This window comes from Mercenaria mercenaria, chromosome 15, assembly GCF_021730395.1.
Source record: "Mercenaria mercenaria strain notata chromosome 15, MADL_Memer_1, whole genome shotgun sequence".
Lineage (NCBI taxonomy): Eukaryota > Metazoa > Mollusca > Bivalvia > Venerida > Veneridae > Mercenaria > Mercenaria mercenaria.
In genome coordinates, this window is record NC_069375.1 from 31,067,882 (window position 1) to 31,083,690 (window position 15,809).

The window sequence follows — 15,809 nt, forward strand, 5'->3', positions numbered from 1 at the left end:
TACAGTGAAGTGTTATAAGAAAATCTATTAACAGTCTCACAATTGCTGCTTATATTCATAGTATTTTTTTCTCATGGAAATTCACTGTTTAGGCATCAAAATTTTAACTCCACATGCTGCTGGCAACAAGCAGGAAAACCTTTATTTCAAACAAAGAAATTTACACTATTACCTTTTTATATGTGATATTCACTTTGAAATCATGGTATACAATTACTTCTTTGTCCTTAGTGAGATGTACATCAAATTCTACAAAATCTGCTCCCTGTGGATATAATGGTGAATCATAATCAGGAATTCCACATCATTTACATTTCCGAAATACTGTAAAATCATTTAATTTCGTGGGCATGAAATTTCGCGGTTTTGGTCAAAACTACAATTCCGTGGGGATATGAATTCGTGGATTTCAACTTTTGAACATAAAATGAATGGGAATTTTACTTGTTCGTTGGGATTAAATTTCGTGGACTGACTCAACCGCGAAATCCAATAAATTTAGTCCCCCACGAATATTAATGATTTCACAGTAATCACTTGTGGCATGCAATATTCCACTTAGTAATACAAAACATAAATAGCAATTAAATTTACTAATTAAGCTCTGGATAAGACTGGATATGTTTTGCCACAGAATGTATTAACTTGTCTACATGCAATATACATTTTAAAGTTTGCTCTTCAGAATATCACAGCAATGTTGAAAGTAATGATGTCACCTTAAATCTTCCAAGACATGTGGCCACAAATAAAACCTAAAACATACAGTAAAACCTGTCTTAAGCAGCCAGCCAAGGGAGTGGGAAAAAGTGGCTGCTTACAGCAGGTGGCTGCTTAATTCAGGTAATTTATAGAATGAGTGACCATTTTGGGAAATGAGACACTGACTGGCTGCTTAAGACAGGTTGGCTGCTTAAGAGAAGTGACTGCTAAAACAGGGTTTACTGTATACAAGGAAGTAGAAATACTCACATTATTGGCAGCATCCATGAGGGACTTTACGGTGTTTTCTGGGACAGTGGCCAACCTGAAATTATGGTAAATATTTTACTTCTTAACTGTTTGTATGTCAATAAACACCAATAGAATATGCTATTAGACCATAACAAAAACTATCAGAACATTTAAGCTCATAAACACAAGTGACAACACTAGGCTTGTTATTAAATGAAATCTTCACTTTACACTGGTATGTCAATGTATCATTTGCAGGGCATATATATTCTGACCTGCCAGGTACATATATAATATATTGAGAAGCTGTGTGAAAAGTAAGTGTTTGAAAACAATTTCAACACAGTACAATAAATATTGCAAAATAATTTAGTTTCATGAGCAGGAAAGTTTGCAGTTTTAGCCAAAACATCTAACTTGAAGTAATACAGATATGTAGATTTTGACCTTTGAACATAAAATGAATGGAAATTGTACAGCTTCGTTGAGAATAAATTTTGTGGATTGACTCAACCACAAAATCCACAAAAATGTGTCCCCCACAAAAAATAATAATTTCACAGAATTAACTTTATTATGACACAACACAATAACTTACATGTTACTGCCAGCATAACTAATTCCCATCCCTCTATGACCGATATCTAGCGGCTCCCGCGAATGCTTCCAGTATTTCTGATACGATACTTCCATACCAAACTTGCGTCCAATCATCGCCTTCACGACCAAGTATTCAACTAAATTTGCAAAGAATAACAACAACAAAATGAATCCTATGATACATGCAAATAAAAATTCCAGTACCCGTTATTGATAACATTCCAAAATTTGTTGCTCAAGATTACTACAAATTACAGGCTCCAAAATCAACTGTAATGCAAGGTTAATAATAATAATTTCCAGTGTGTGGACCAGACCTGTAATGTCATATACAGGATTAGTACAATAAAACACTGTTCGCTGGAGGATACACGGGGCTACACGAAATTCTCATTTTATACGTGGTTTTGAGCGCCCCAAATTCTAACTAACTTACGGAGGATATATCGGTCTATTTACCAATTAATGGTAATGTGTAATGATTAGACATGTGTTATATTAAGAAACAAGAGCTGTCTGTTGACAGCGTGCTCGACTCTTTGAAGAACTGATGGAAGTATGGGGTCTAAATATTATCAAAGATTTTCAGACAAAAGAAGAAAAATAGATAAGACAATGTACCTGTATTTGTGGATTTGGATAAGTCTTGCACTATATGGCAATGTGTGACCATGATAGTAAGCAAGTGTTCGAAGTTTCAAAGCCATATATTAAACAAATGAGACAAAATATGGAATGGTATGCGAAACTTAACTAATTTCTATGTCAAAAAGGGCCATAACTAAGCTACAGTCCTTGTCTTAGTTATGTAGTCTTGCCTTCATATGTAAACTATGATGGTTAACAAGTGGTCATGGACTGGTATGAAAAATTTAACTCATTTCCAAGTCCAAAAGCAGCCAAAATAGTTGACAGAGTTATGTACTCTTGCCTAAAGATGGAAATCATGATGATAAGCAAGTGTTCAAAGTTTCAAAGCCACATGTCAAATAGTTTTGACTAAACATGTACTAGTACAAAAACTGAACCAATTTCAAAGTCCAAAAAGGGCCATAAAACCCTTGACACAGTTATGTACTCTTGCCTACAGGTAGATACTAATATAATAAACAAGTATTCAAAGTTTCAAAGCCACATGTCAAATAGTTGCTACAAAACATGGACTTGTATGAAATCTGAATCCAAGTCCAAGAAGGGCCATAATTCAGCCAAAATACTTGACACAGTTACGTAGTTTTACCTACAGGTAGAGACTGTTATAATAAACAAGTGTTCCAAGTTTGAAGTAAATATCTTTGATCGTACACAAGATATTACCATTTCATAAAAACTTTAACCAACACCAATGCCGACATGAGTAGTTTAGCTCTCCATATTCTTCGAATAGTCAAGCTAAAAAGTATCACAAATCTTTCCTATGAAAGATAATTCAATATGTTATTTGTAAATGGCACTTTTAGAAACAAGAAAGCTCTTTAAGCTTTTATTTGTATTAATAAAATTAAATTTTGTGTCAAGTTTAACGACCCTCGCCCACTGAAAACAATACAGCAAGCATTCCCAATCCAATTTTATATTATTTTCTTCCACTATTATTTGTAAAGGAATGTGCTCAATTTTCAACATATACTCACTTACATAATTATTTTCCCGATCAAGCAAAAAGGATGTTACACTGTGAGTACGTATGAAATTGTATTATTGCTCTAACCTTTAGCCTGCTGGCGGCAAGTGATATTGCCTTTGCGACCAGTGCAGACCAATCCGTGCAGGCTGATCATGGTCAGCACTATTCGCTATTCAGTCAATATGAGTAAATTTTCAGTGATCACCCCTTTGAATAATAAGTGGTACTGCCTAAAATGAATGATGGACAAGTTCAATATAGAACTTTAGCAGGGTATGGGCTAATCTGATGCTACCAGTTATTGATCAGAAAATCTTTTATCAACTTTTCATCAATAAACAATCTCACTATCGGCTCATATTTATTGGCATAAAAATATTTTAACCCTTACCCTGCTAAATTTCTATAAAAAATTAGTCCATCTTCCAATTTGGACAGTACCATTAACTGTTAAAAGGGGTGCTTACAAAAAGATATTGGCTGCATAGCGAACAGTGCAGATCATGATCAGACTGCACAGATGTGCAGGCTGATCATGATCTACACTGGTCGCAAAGGCAAAACCAATCGTGTCCATCATGGAAAGGGTTAATTAACTGGATAATATGATAATATATCATGCGATTCTCATGGCATTTTAGAAATTCTGAATGTATCGTACTATTTCGACTGCTAAAGACACCATTCTGACACCTGTGCTCATCATGTTTTTCAGTGGTGACACTGAATAGATTGATAGAGTGACCAGATGTCATTCTTGAGCAAGAAAGTTATCGATACACTACCCAGCTATGGTAATTATATACAGGAAATAGAGGGAAAATGATGAATTGCTCGATTAAGCCAAGGTTCTCCAGTCACATAATTATGCTCCAGCGAGCAGTGTTTCACTGTATTTCTACATTACATACAAAAATATGCTTACTGATAGCTGGCTCCACCAAGACAGTCAACTGGAATATAGTAAAATGGAATTAAACCATTGCCAGTTTTCGTACGATTCAAACATTCTTGCCGTTTGCCCGCCTTTGAATACTACAACATAACTCACCTGTACCTTAATAAGATATGTTTAGAAGTATGTGTAGTGACCATCTGTAAAAGGTTGTACAAATATCCATTAATTTGCTTCACACATGTGTATTCAACTGTAATTAAACAAGACAAATACATAAACTAGACCATTTTCAAATAAATCTTACATCTGATCATTTGTGCGAATGCTTCTGCTTTTCCTCCAGAAATCAAATTCTTTGTGAATTGTTAATAACTGAGCCGCGCCATGAGAAAACCAACATAATGGATTTGCGACCAGCATGGATCGAGACCAGCCTGCGCATCCGCGCAGTCTGGTCAGGATCCATGCTGCTTGCTAACAGTTTCTCTAATTGCAATAGGCTTTGAAAGTGAACAGCATGGATCCTGACCAGCCTGCACGCGGATGCACAGGCTGGTCTGGATCCATGCTGGTAGCAAAGCCACTATGTTGGTTTTCTCATGGTGCGGCTCATATAAGGCTATTCAACTTATTGTATAATAAAGCAACATATTTTGATAAGTGCCCATGCCAATAAACATTTTGGACAATCTTATTCTTTTCTGTAAAACAAGGAGACATGGCATAAGAGCATAACTTCATGATTAAAGGAACTAAATACAGAAAGAACAGTATGTCAAGGGTTTCATGACATTTAATTTTATGCAAATGTTTACTGACCACGTGAATTTGTACCATCACACATTCCCAAGTATGATATTGTTCAAATTCTATACCCTAAAACAGCATCATCATCAAACTTTTCTGGTCCTATTTTGCAAAATGAGATATAACCTAATCCATGTACCCAATGATCACATCAACCCCTACCAAATTTCATACAAACATTTTTGACTCTAAAATCTCTTTTCCAAGGACAATTCGACAGTGGAATACTCTCCCAAGCAAAGTAAAGTTGAACGTACAGAAAGCAAAAGTGAGTATGAAATGAAGAGGTTCTATCTTAATTAATAATAAATGGCGAAGATTTGTGCGTAAACTGTAAAACAGCATGTTAAACTGGTAGTTTATAGAGGCTTTGTTTGGTTCTACATTACAAGTTCATTTTCAGTCTGGTGGATTGTTTTTCAGTCCAGCAGATTTTTAGACAATGCCGGATTGAATGTCCGGCCATTTTTCCCAACTTTCCAGAAGTCTGAACTGCCGATAGGTATAGGATAATGTGCAATAGTGCCCACTAATTCATGCTAGCTTCAAAGATACTCCTTCACGGCTTAGATGTTGTATTTTTCAGAGGAGCTTTTTATGCATACACAGTCAAAATTGTGTTAACCAGCTAGAAAGTGGCATAATCTGGTTGCTAAAGCAAGGTAGCTGCTTAAAAAAAAAGTTAAAATATACATATAATTTGTTATTGAATAACAAAGAACAATACTTACACTTTATCTGTCCAAGCGGTTTGTGATGAAGGCTGGTGATAGGCACTGTTTTGGTGTCAACACTGCGATATATATCCAAAGGCAGTATGAAGGCATATCCGACATGACGAGGCAAGCTGTCCTTGGCATCATCTTCTCCAGCACGTTCATGGACATAAAAATCCAGCTGAAAGCCCTGCAGCAATGATTGCAAATTTTTCAAAAATCAAAGAAAATTCAAACTTTCTTTGAGATAGTACCACTGTAAACGAACTATAGTTTCTGCTCTAATGGCAACTGTAAGTAAATCAAGAAAACTGCCAAGTCATAATTCTGTCTGTCAAACTGACACTGACCAATTAAGGCTTGAAACGGCTGGTAGGCATTATCAATCCTCTCCAAAATACATATTTCTGTATTTTCATCAGTGCACATCATTAGAAAGACAAGTTTTAATGCTCTGTCTAGCAAAAAGCAGTTAAACTGCAATGGAAATAAGAAATACTGGACCTTTTTGCTGTTAACTCAATCTGCTCTGATATTGATTATACGTAAGATGAAAATAAATGCGCTATCATGGCATATAGTCACTCAATCTGACTAAAGTACTTGATCTTCCAAACGAAGATCTGAGAATGATCCATTCACATTCGTCTTCCGTATATTTTGGATTTCCCGATATTGTTATTTTTATTTTCGCAAATCTATTTTTATTTGAACCAATCAGACGACTTGTTTCAACAAGCATTTGGCTGAACCATCAAAATAGCTTCGAATGTCAAAGGGTGAGAAAAATGTGCAGTCAGTCCAATGTTCGAACCCGGCGAGTGCCCTACCGACTGAGCTAACCAGCTGTCTGACACCTTACGTGGCCAAGTCCATACCATGACATATGATTTCTCTCAAAATACGAGGGCGTAGTCGCAATGTGGTCGTCATAAGAATTGTAAAGATGAAAAACCCAGGCTAAATATAGATTTTTTTTAATTTTTACTTTCACACACAAAATGTTGTAAGGTTCTGATTGGCTAGCGGAAGGGTAGTCAGAACGAGGCTATCAATAGCATGTCTTCAGATCCTAAGTGTAGCGTAACTGGAGATGTACTTTAGTCAGATTGATAGTCACTCACCTGAAGCTTACAATTTGACCTTGAATATATGTCAGAAAACACTGTATCACAAAAGATAATATCAAGCAGTTTAAAAAAATTTAGTAAAAGGTTATTTTATTTTTAGTTTTGGTAGCCATTTGAAGGGGTCAAGCATAACCAATTAAACAAGCTTGAGAGAAAGTGTTACAAGGATGCAGTGGTTCATTGGTAACATTGTCTTACTACAACACCAGGGGTCCTCAGTTTGAGCCCCCACTCCTCCAACTACAAGTTTTACATTAGAATAATGCTCCTGTGTATTGGTGCTTTACATGTGGCACACCACTAAAGTACAAAGGGATGCTTGTGGAAGTGGAGTATCTTCTGCATCTTGCACTATCCTCCCATTAACATTACCAAAAGTTGTCTGAAGGAGTCATCCTTACGGATTTCCAGTGGGGAATACAAATAAACTTACAAACAAAAAGGATGCTACGGATCAAGTTTGGTGGTGATCCAGCAAGCGGTTTATGAGAAGAAGTTGTTTAACCTTTAGCCTGCTGGCAGCGAGTGATTCTGCCTTTGCGACCAGTGCAGACCAAGATCAGCCTGCACATCCGTGCAGGCTGATCATGGTCTGCACTGTTCGCTATTCAGTCAGTAAATTTTCACCGAACAACCCTTCAAATAATAAATGGCACAGCCCAAACTGAATGATGGACCAGTCCATTTTAGAAATTTAGCAGGGTAAAGGATAATTACGATGTACCGGTGTACTATAGATTACTGCAAATAGCACCTATTAAGTGACTGAAAACAGTAAGCACAGGTAAATTCTTCCCCTTCTTCTTACATAACAGTCCAAGATCCTTCTAGGATTGTCCACACTATCCTTCTCTATTAGCCCTTACCCTGCTAAATTTCTATAATGAACTTGTCCATCTTTCAATTTGGACAGTACTATTAACTGTTAAAAGGGGTGCTTACCAAAAAGATACTGACTGAATGGCGAACAGTGAAGATCATGATCAGAAAGGCAGACTCAGTCGTGCTCAGCACCATAAGGGTTAGAGTAATCAAACAATTTATTTTTCTGATTGTTATAAAACTGTGGTAGAAATAAAACAGCATTTTTCCTGCACACTGGACTGGCATGTCTAGTGACTTTACTCAAGCCAGCAAGAATAAAACTTAACTGGAATTTTGTTGTTTCAGGTCTTTGAAATGTCATAACAGTATTTCTATTTAGAAATCTAATCTCCAACACTTTAAAAGAATGAGCAGTACAAAGAAATTATTCCCTTTTGCTAAAGTATAAATTATATAACTTGTAAAATTTGGTATGCAAGAAAAATAATTTGCCACTGGTTGTAGATATAGATTGAAATATCTTATTCAGGGGTAACTATTTTGTCAATAACATGGCAGAACCATGTTAACTCCAAAACAGTTACTCCTGAACAGGGTATTTCCATTTCCATTTGATTCTAAATCTAGTGACAGATTTTATTATATTCTATACAGCAGATAATGTAGTGGGTATACATACTGTTGTCTCTAGTTCCAAAGTCTGTACCATGAAGCTCATATAGCAGTCTGGTGTGTATATGGCCCCATACTCTGACTGCACCTGGGGGACTGAGCGACCTTTTTCTAACACCTTGAAAAAACAATAAAATCAAATAAATCTCATTAATAAAATGTCAGAGTTATCATGATAGAAATTCTAATCATTGTCAATATTAATCTTTTTTATAATCCATAACTGAGTCGTGCCATGTGAAAACCAACATAGTGGGTTTGCGACCAGCATGGATCCAGACCTGCCTGCACATCCATGCAGTCTGGTTAGGATCCATGCTGTTCGCTAACAGTTTCTCTAATTACAATAGGCTTTGAATGCCAACAGCATGGATCCTAACCAGACTGCGCGGATGCGCATACTGGTCTGAATCCATGCTGGTCGCAAACCCACTATGTATGTTTTCTCAAGGCACAGCTCATGTCTTCAATTCTATGCTTTCAAAGAAATGGCAGCAAGCATTTTTTATCATGCTTTACTGTTAACTTAACAAAACCTTACAAAGTTGCTAAATGCATTCAAAACAATATAACATATAAAAGTTTGGAATTTTAAGGAAAGAATTGAGAAAAAGCATTTTTGTGTAGGGGGAGATGGGGAGGGGGTGGGGTTGTGGTGTAAGGAGAGAAAAGCAATAAACAGGAAACAAAACAAGAGCTGTCACAGGAGATAGCACTCTCGACTACATCAATGCTGGATAGTGAAACTGGGCACATCTGAGGAAGCTGGAGCTGTCACTGATTGTTTAATGACTCCAATGGTGGATGAAGATATTGCACAATAGCTTGTGTCTGTGTCAAAAATATTAAGTAACAAGGCATTCTGAAAGACAGCTAAATCCCCCGCCACTGCTATGGATAGCGAAAGGGTAAACCTTTGATTTTAGCTGTGACCTTGACCTTGAACTGACATGGCTGATTCATGAATTCTGCACAACGTCTTGATGAGGTGATCATTTGACCCAAGTTTCATGAAAATCCTTCAAGGGGTTTAGGAGATACAGAGCTGAAACCTTTGACCTTGAGTTGTGACCTTGACCTTGAGTTGACATGGCTGACTCATGAGTTCTTGATGAGGTGATCATTTGACCCAAGTTTGATGAAAATCCTTCAAGGGGTTTAGGAGACACAGAGTGGACACAAAATGGAAGGTTCAAACCTTCGACCCTTAGTTGTGACCTTGACCTTGAGCTGGCATGGTTGAATCATAATTTCTGCACATCGTTTTGATGAGGTAATCATTTTACCCAAGTTTTATAAAATTCCTTCAAGGGGTTTAGGAGATATAGAGCGGACACGAAATGGAAGGCTCAAACTTTTGACCTTCAGTTGTGACCTTGACCTTGAGCAGACATGGCCGACTTATAAGTTCTGCACATCGCCTTGATGAGGTGATCGTTTGACCCAAGTTTGATGAAAATCCTTCAAGGAGTTTAGGAGATATAGAGCAGACACAAAATGGAAGGCTCAAACCTTTGACCCTAAGTTGTGACCTTGACCTTGAGCCGGCATGACTGACTCATGGGTTCTGCACATCATCTTGATGAGGCGATCATTTGACCCAAGTTTGATAAAATTCCTTCAAGGGGTTTAGGAGATACAGAGCAGACACAAAATGTAAGGCTCAAACCTTTGACCTTGAGTTGTGACCTTGACCTTGAGCGGACAAGGCTGACCCATGGGTTCTGCACATCGTCTTGATGAGGTGATCATTTGACCAAAGTTTCATGAAAATCCTTCAAGGAGTTTAGAAGATATAGAGCGGACACAAAATGGCAGGCTCAAACCTTTGACCTTGAGTTGTGACCTTGACCTTGAGCCGGCATGGCTGACTCATGGGTTCTGCACATCATCTTGATGAGGCGATCATTTGACCCAAGTTTGATAAAATTCCTTCAAGGGGTTTAGGAGATACAGAGCAGACACAAAATGTAAGGCTCAAACCTTTGACCTTGAGTTGTGACCTTGACCTTGAGCGGACAAGGCTGACCCATGGGTTCTGCACATCGTCTTGATGAGGTGATCATTTGACCCAAGTTTCATGAAAATCCTTCAAGGAGTTTAGAAGATATAGAGCGGACACAAAATGGCAGGCTCAAACCTTTGACCTTGAGTTGTGACCTTGACCTTGAGCCGGCATGGCTGACTCATGGGTTCTGCACATCGTCTTGATGAGGTGATCATTTGACCCAAGTTTTATAAAATTCCTGCAAGGGGTTTATGAGATATAGAGCGGACACAAAATGGCAGGCTCAAACCTTTGACCTTGAGTTGTGACCTTGACCTTGAACCGACAAGGCTGACTCATGGGTTCAGCACATCGTCTTGATGAGGTGATCATTTGATCCAAGATTCATGAAAATCCTTCAAGGGGTTTATGAGATATGGACCGGACACGATTTTGCTACGGACAGAAGGACGGAAGGACAGATGGATGGAAGGACCGAAGGACGCAGACCATTCCTATAATCCCTCCGCCACGGCGGGGGATTAATAAGAGAGGTAAAGATAAAGTGTATCAAAACACTAAATAAGTATAATTCTAAGCAAAAAGGAGAATAATTCATACAAGAGGGCCAAGATGGCCCTAGGTCGCTCACCTAAGAAACACTCCATAACAGTGTAAAACATGTTTGACCTAGTGATTTCATGGAAACAAATATTCTGACCAATTTTCATTAAGATTGGACCAAAAAATTGGTCTCTTGCGATAAAACAAGCATTTTCTTAGATATGACCTAGTTTTTGACCCTAGATGACCCATGTTCAAACTCGACCTAGATTTTATCAAGGCAATCATTCTGACCAAAATTCATGAAGATCAACTGACAGAAGTTTTTTTCTTTGATTTGACCAAGTGACCTAGTTATTGACCTCAGATGACCCATATTCAAATTCGACCTAGATTTCATTAAGGCAATCAACCTGACCAAATTTCATAAATATCAACTGAAAAAAACAGTATCTATCGCATACACAAGATTTTTCTTTAATTTGACCTAGTGACCTAGTTTTTGACCTCAGATAACCCATATTCAAAACCGACCTAGTTTTCATCAAGGCAATCACTCTGACCAAATTTCATGAAGATCAATTGAAAAATACATCCTCTATTGCATACACAAGGTTTTTCTTCGATTTGACCTAGTGACCTAGTTTTTGACCCCAGATGACCCACTTTCGAAATCAGCCTAGATTTTATCAAGGTAATCATTCTGGCTAAATTTCATGAAGATCAGTTGAAAAATACAGCCTCTATTGCATACACAAGGTTTTTCTTTGATTTGACCTAGTGACCTAGTTTTTGACCCCAGATGACCCATTTTCGAACTTGGTCTAAATTTCATCAAGGCAATCATTTTGACTAAAATTCATGAAGATCAATTGAAAAATACAGCCTCTATCGCATACACAAGGTTTTTACGTGATATGACCTAGTGACCTAGCTTTTGACCCCAGATAACCCATTTTCGAACTCGGCCTAGATTTCATCAAGGCAATCATTCTGACTAAAATTCATGAAGATCAATTGAAAAATACCGCCTCTATCGCATACACAACGTTTTTACGTGATATGACCTAGTGACCTAGTTTTTGACCCCAGATGACCCATTTTCGAACTCGGCCTTGATTTCATCAAGGTTATCATTCTGATTAAAATTCATGAAGATCAATTGAAAAATACCGCCTCTATCACATACACAAGGTTTTTCTTTGATTTGACCTAGTGACCTAGTTTTTGACCCGAGATGACCCATTTTCGAACTCGGCCTAGATTTCATCAAGGCAATCATTCTGACCAAAATTCATGAAGATCAAATGAAAAATACAGCCTCTATCGCATACACAAGGTTTTTCTTTGATTTGACCTAGTGACCTAGTTTTTGACCCGAGATGACCCATTTTCGAACTCGGCCTAGATTTTATCAAGGCAATCATTCTGACCAATATTCATGAAGATCAATTGAAAAATACAGCCTCTATCGCATACACAAGGTTTTTCTTTGATTTGACCTAGTGACCTAGTTTTTGACCCGAGATGACCCACTTTCGAACTCGGCCTAGATTTTATCAAGGCAATCATTCTGACCAATATTCATGAAGATTTATTGAAAAATACCACCTCTATCGCATACACAAGGTTTTTCTTTGATTTGACCTAGTGACCTAGTTTTTGACCCGAGATGACCCATTTTCGAACTCGGCCTAGATTTCATCAAAGTTATCATTCTGACCAATATTCATGAAGATTAAATGAAAAATACAGCCTCTATCGCATACACAAGGTTTTTCTTTGATTTGACCTAGTGACCTAGTTTTTGACCCGAGATGACCCATTTTCGAACTCTGCCTAGATTTCATCAAGGTTATCATTCTGACCAATATTCATGAAGATTAATTGAAAAATACAGCCTCTATCGCATACACAAGCTAAATGTTGACAGACGCCGGACGACAGACGACGGACGCCGGACATGGTGCGATCAGAAAAACTCACCTGAGCATTGCTCAGGTGAGCTAAAAATATTGGTGCAAGAGTTATGCGCCTTGTGTCATATGATGTGGGTGATGATGTGGGACAACTACTTCAAGTTTCAATCAAGTCAATTTAGTAATAACTAAGATATCGTGAAAATGCATCAAAATTAACCTTATATTCTAAGTAAAAGGGGGCATAATTCATGAAAAATTAGTACCAGAGTTATGCACCTTGTGTCATATGATGTGGGTGATAAGGTGGAACAACTATTTTAAGTTTGAATCAAATCCATTTGGTAATAACTGAGATAGAGTGAAAGTGCATCAAAACTTTAACCTGAAATTCTAAGTGAAAAGAGGGGATAATTCAGGAAATATTGGTGCAAGAGTTATGGCTCTTGTGTCATATGGTGTGAGTGATGATGTTGGACAACCATTTTAAGTTTATTTCAAATCCATTTAGTAATAACTGAGATAGAGTGAAAGTGCATCAAAACTTTAACCTGAAACTGTAAGTAAAAGTGGGGGATAATTCATGAAATATTGGTACCAGAGTTATGGACCTTGTGTCATATGATGCAGGAGATGATGTGGAACAACTACTTTCAGTTTGAATCAAACCCATTTAGTAATAATTGAGATAGAGTGAAAGTACATCAAAACTTTAACCTGAAATTCTAAGTAAAAAGGGGGGATAATTCATGAAATAATGGTGTGAGAGTTATAGCCCTTAGTTTAAAGCAAATCCAAAAAGTAATTACTGAGATAAGGAGAAAAAAGAGAAAGTGTAAAACAAATTTTAACCAAGGTGGGGAGGTGGAAAGACGCCGATGCTGACGCCAGGGTGAGTAGGATTGCTCTCCATATACTTCGTATAGTCGAGCTAAAGATTACTTACTGATACCCTCACTGATGTATTAGCAGCATGTGGTAAATGTTCTCCTTCCTCGTCACTGTGCTCCTGAAAATAGAATCATGTCTCGTAAAGTGTAAAAGTTACATAACAAATAATATCTCTCAAACTAAACACATTGAGCATGCAGTCACAATACATGTACTCTCCTTTACTATAAATATCTCATACATTTTACTTTTCTTTCATCCATTGCACATGCTCTCATTTTCATTCACACAACGTCTAGATTATCACCTTGTAAATTCACCTGTCATTTGGCAATCGCAACACTTTTTTCATGAATTTTATAATACTGCTCTAAATAATAGTTTTCTCCCTAGCTTTGTTATCTAGCTGCATACTGTACAATTGCTATTCTTCCCATCAATTCTATTTTATGATCTGATGGACATTTAGTTATATTGGCAGTCCTTTTTTCATTACGTCAATTTAATCATACTGTTGACAAGTCATAAAAATGCATGTTCTCTAGCTACATGGTACAGGATCAGATTCCCTACAGCATTGTTTCAGGACTCAAGTGCCTGGCTACAACCACACCCCTTTCACAAGCCAGCTTAATAATTTCCTTTCACGAACCATAACTGACACATAACAAGAGGACCATGATGGTCCTGAATCGCTCACCTCTTCCCACATGACCCAGTTTTGAGTATGACGTCGTTTTTTCTCTTATTTGACATAGTGACCTAGTTTTGAACTTGACCTAGGTATTATCAAGATAAAAATTCTGACCAATTTTCATGAAGATCCATTGAAAACTATGGTCTCTAGAGAGGTAACAAGGTTTTTCTATTATTTGACCTATTGACCTAGTTTTCGAAGGTACGTGACCCTGTTTTGAACTTTAACTAGATATCATCAAGGTGAACACTCTCACTAATTTTCATGAAGATCTCATGAAAAATATGGCCTCTAGAGAGGTCACAAGGTTTTTCTATTTTTATACCTACTGGCCTAGTTTTGACCGCACGTGACCCGGTTACAAAACTGACCTATATATCATCAAGATGAACATTCAGATCAATTTTCATGAAGATCCATTGAAAAATATGGCCTCTAGAGAGGTCAAAAGATTGTAATAATTTTAGACCTACTGACCTAGTTTTTTACCGCAGTTGACCCAGTTTCAAACTTGACCTAGATATCATCAAGATGAACATTCAGACCAACTTTCATACAGATCCCATGAAAAGTATGGCCTCTAGAGAGGTCACAAGGTTTTTTTTATTATTTGACCTACTGACCTAGTTTTTTAAGGCACGTGACCCAGTTTCGAACTTGACCTAGATATCATCAAGGTGAACATTCTGACCAATTTTCATGAAGATCCATTCACAAGTATGGCCTCTAGAGAGGTAACAAGTTTTTCTATTTTAGACCTACTGACCTAGTTTTTGACCGCAGTTGACCCAGTTTCGAAAGTGACCTAGATATCATCAAGATGAACATTAAGACCAATTTTCATACAGATCCCATGAAAAATATGGCCTTTAGAGAGGTCACAAGGTTTTTCTATTATTTGACCTACTGACCTAGTTTTTGAAGGCATGTGACCCACTTTCGAATTTGACCTAGATATCATCAAGATGAACATTCAGACCAACTTTCATACAGATCCCATGAAAAATATGGCCTCTAGAGAGGTCACAAGGTTTTTCTATTATCTGACCTACTGACCTAGTTTTTGACGGCACGTGACCCACTTTCGAAATTGACCTAGATATCATCAAGATGAACATTCTGACCAATTTTCATGAAGATCTCATGAAATATATGGCCTCTAGAGAGGTCACAAGGTTTTTCTATTTTTAGACCTACTGACCTAGTTTTTGACCCCACGTGACCCAGTTTCGAACTTGACCTAGATATCATCAAGATGAACACTCAGACCAACTTTCATACAGATCCCATGAAAAATATGGCCTTTAGAGAGGTCACAAGGTTTTTCTATTATTTGACCTACTGACCTAGTTTTTGATGGCACGTGACCCAGTTTCGAACTTGACCTAGATATCATCAAGATAAACGTTCTGACCAATTTTCATGAAGATCTTGTTAAATATATGGCCTCTAGAGAGGTCACAAGGTTTTTCTATTTTTAGACCTACTGACCTAGTTTTTGACCCCACTTGACCCAGTTTCG

General features: G+C 37.4%; 1 protein-coding gene across 1 annotated transcript in view; it reads right to left on the reverse strand.

The window, feature by feature from the left end:
- Nucleotides 1–15,809, reverse strand: part of LOC123552075 (glycerophosphocholine phosphodiesterase GPCPD1-like) — a 76,946-nt gene that overhangs the window by 19,160 nt on the left and 41,977 nt on the right. Inside the window, exons 6-11 of the mRNA XM_053524153.1 lie at nt 13,646–13,708; nt 8,237–8,347; nt 5,618–5,792; nt 1,553–1,691; nt 973–1,027; nt 173–265 (exon numbers count right to left, since the gene is read on the reverse strand). Coding sequence (XP_053380128.1) covers nt 173–265; nt 973–1,027; nt 1,553–1,691; nt 5,618–5,792; nt 8,237–8,347; nt 13,646–13,708 — 636 coding nt within the window. The remainder of the gene's footprint in view (nt 1–172; nt 266–972; nt 1,028–1,552; nt 1,692–5,617; nt 5,793–8,236; nt 8,348–13,645; nt 13,709–15,809) is intronic.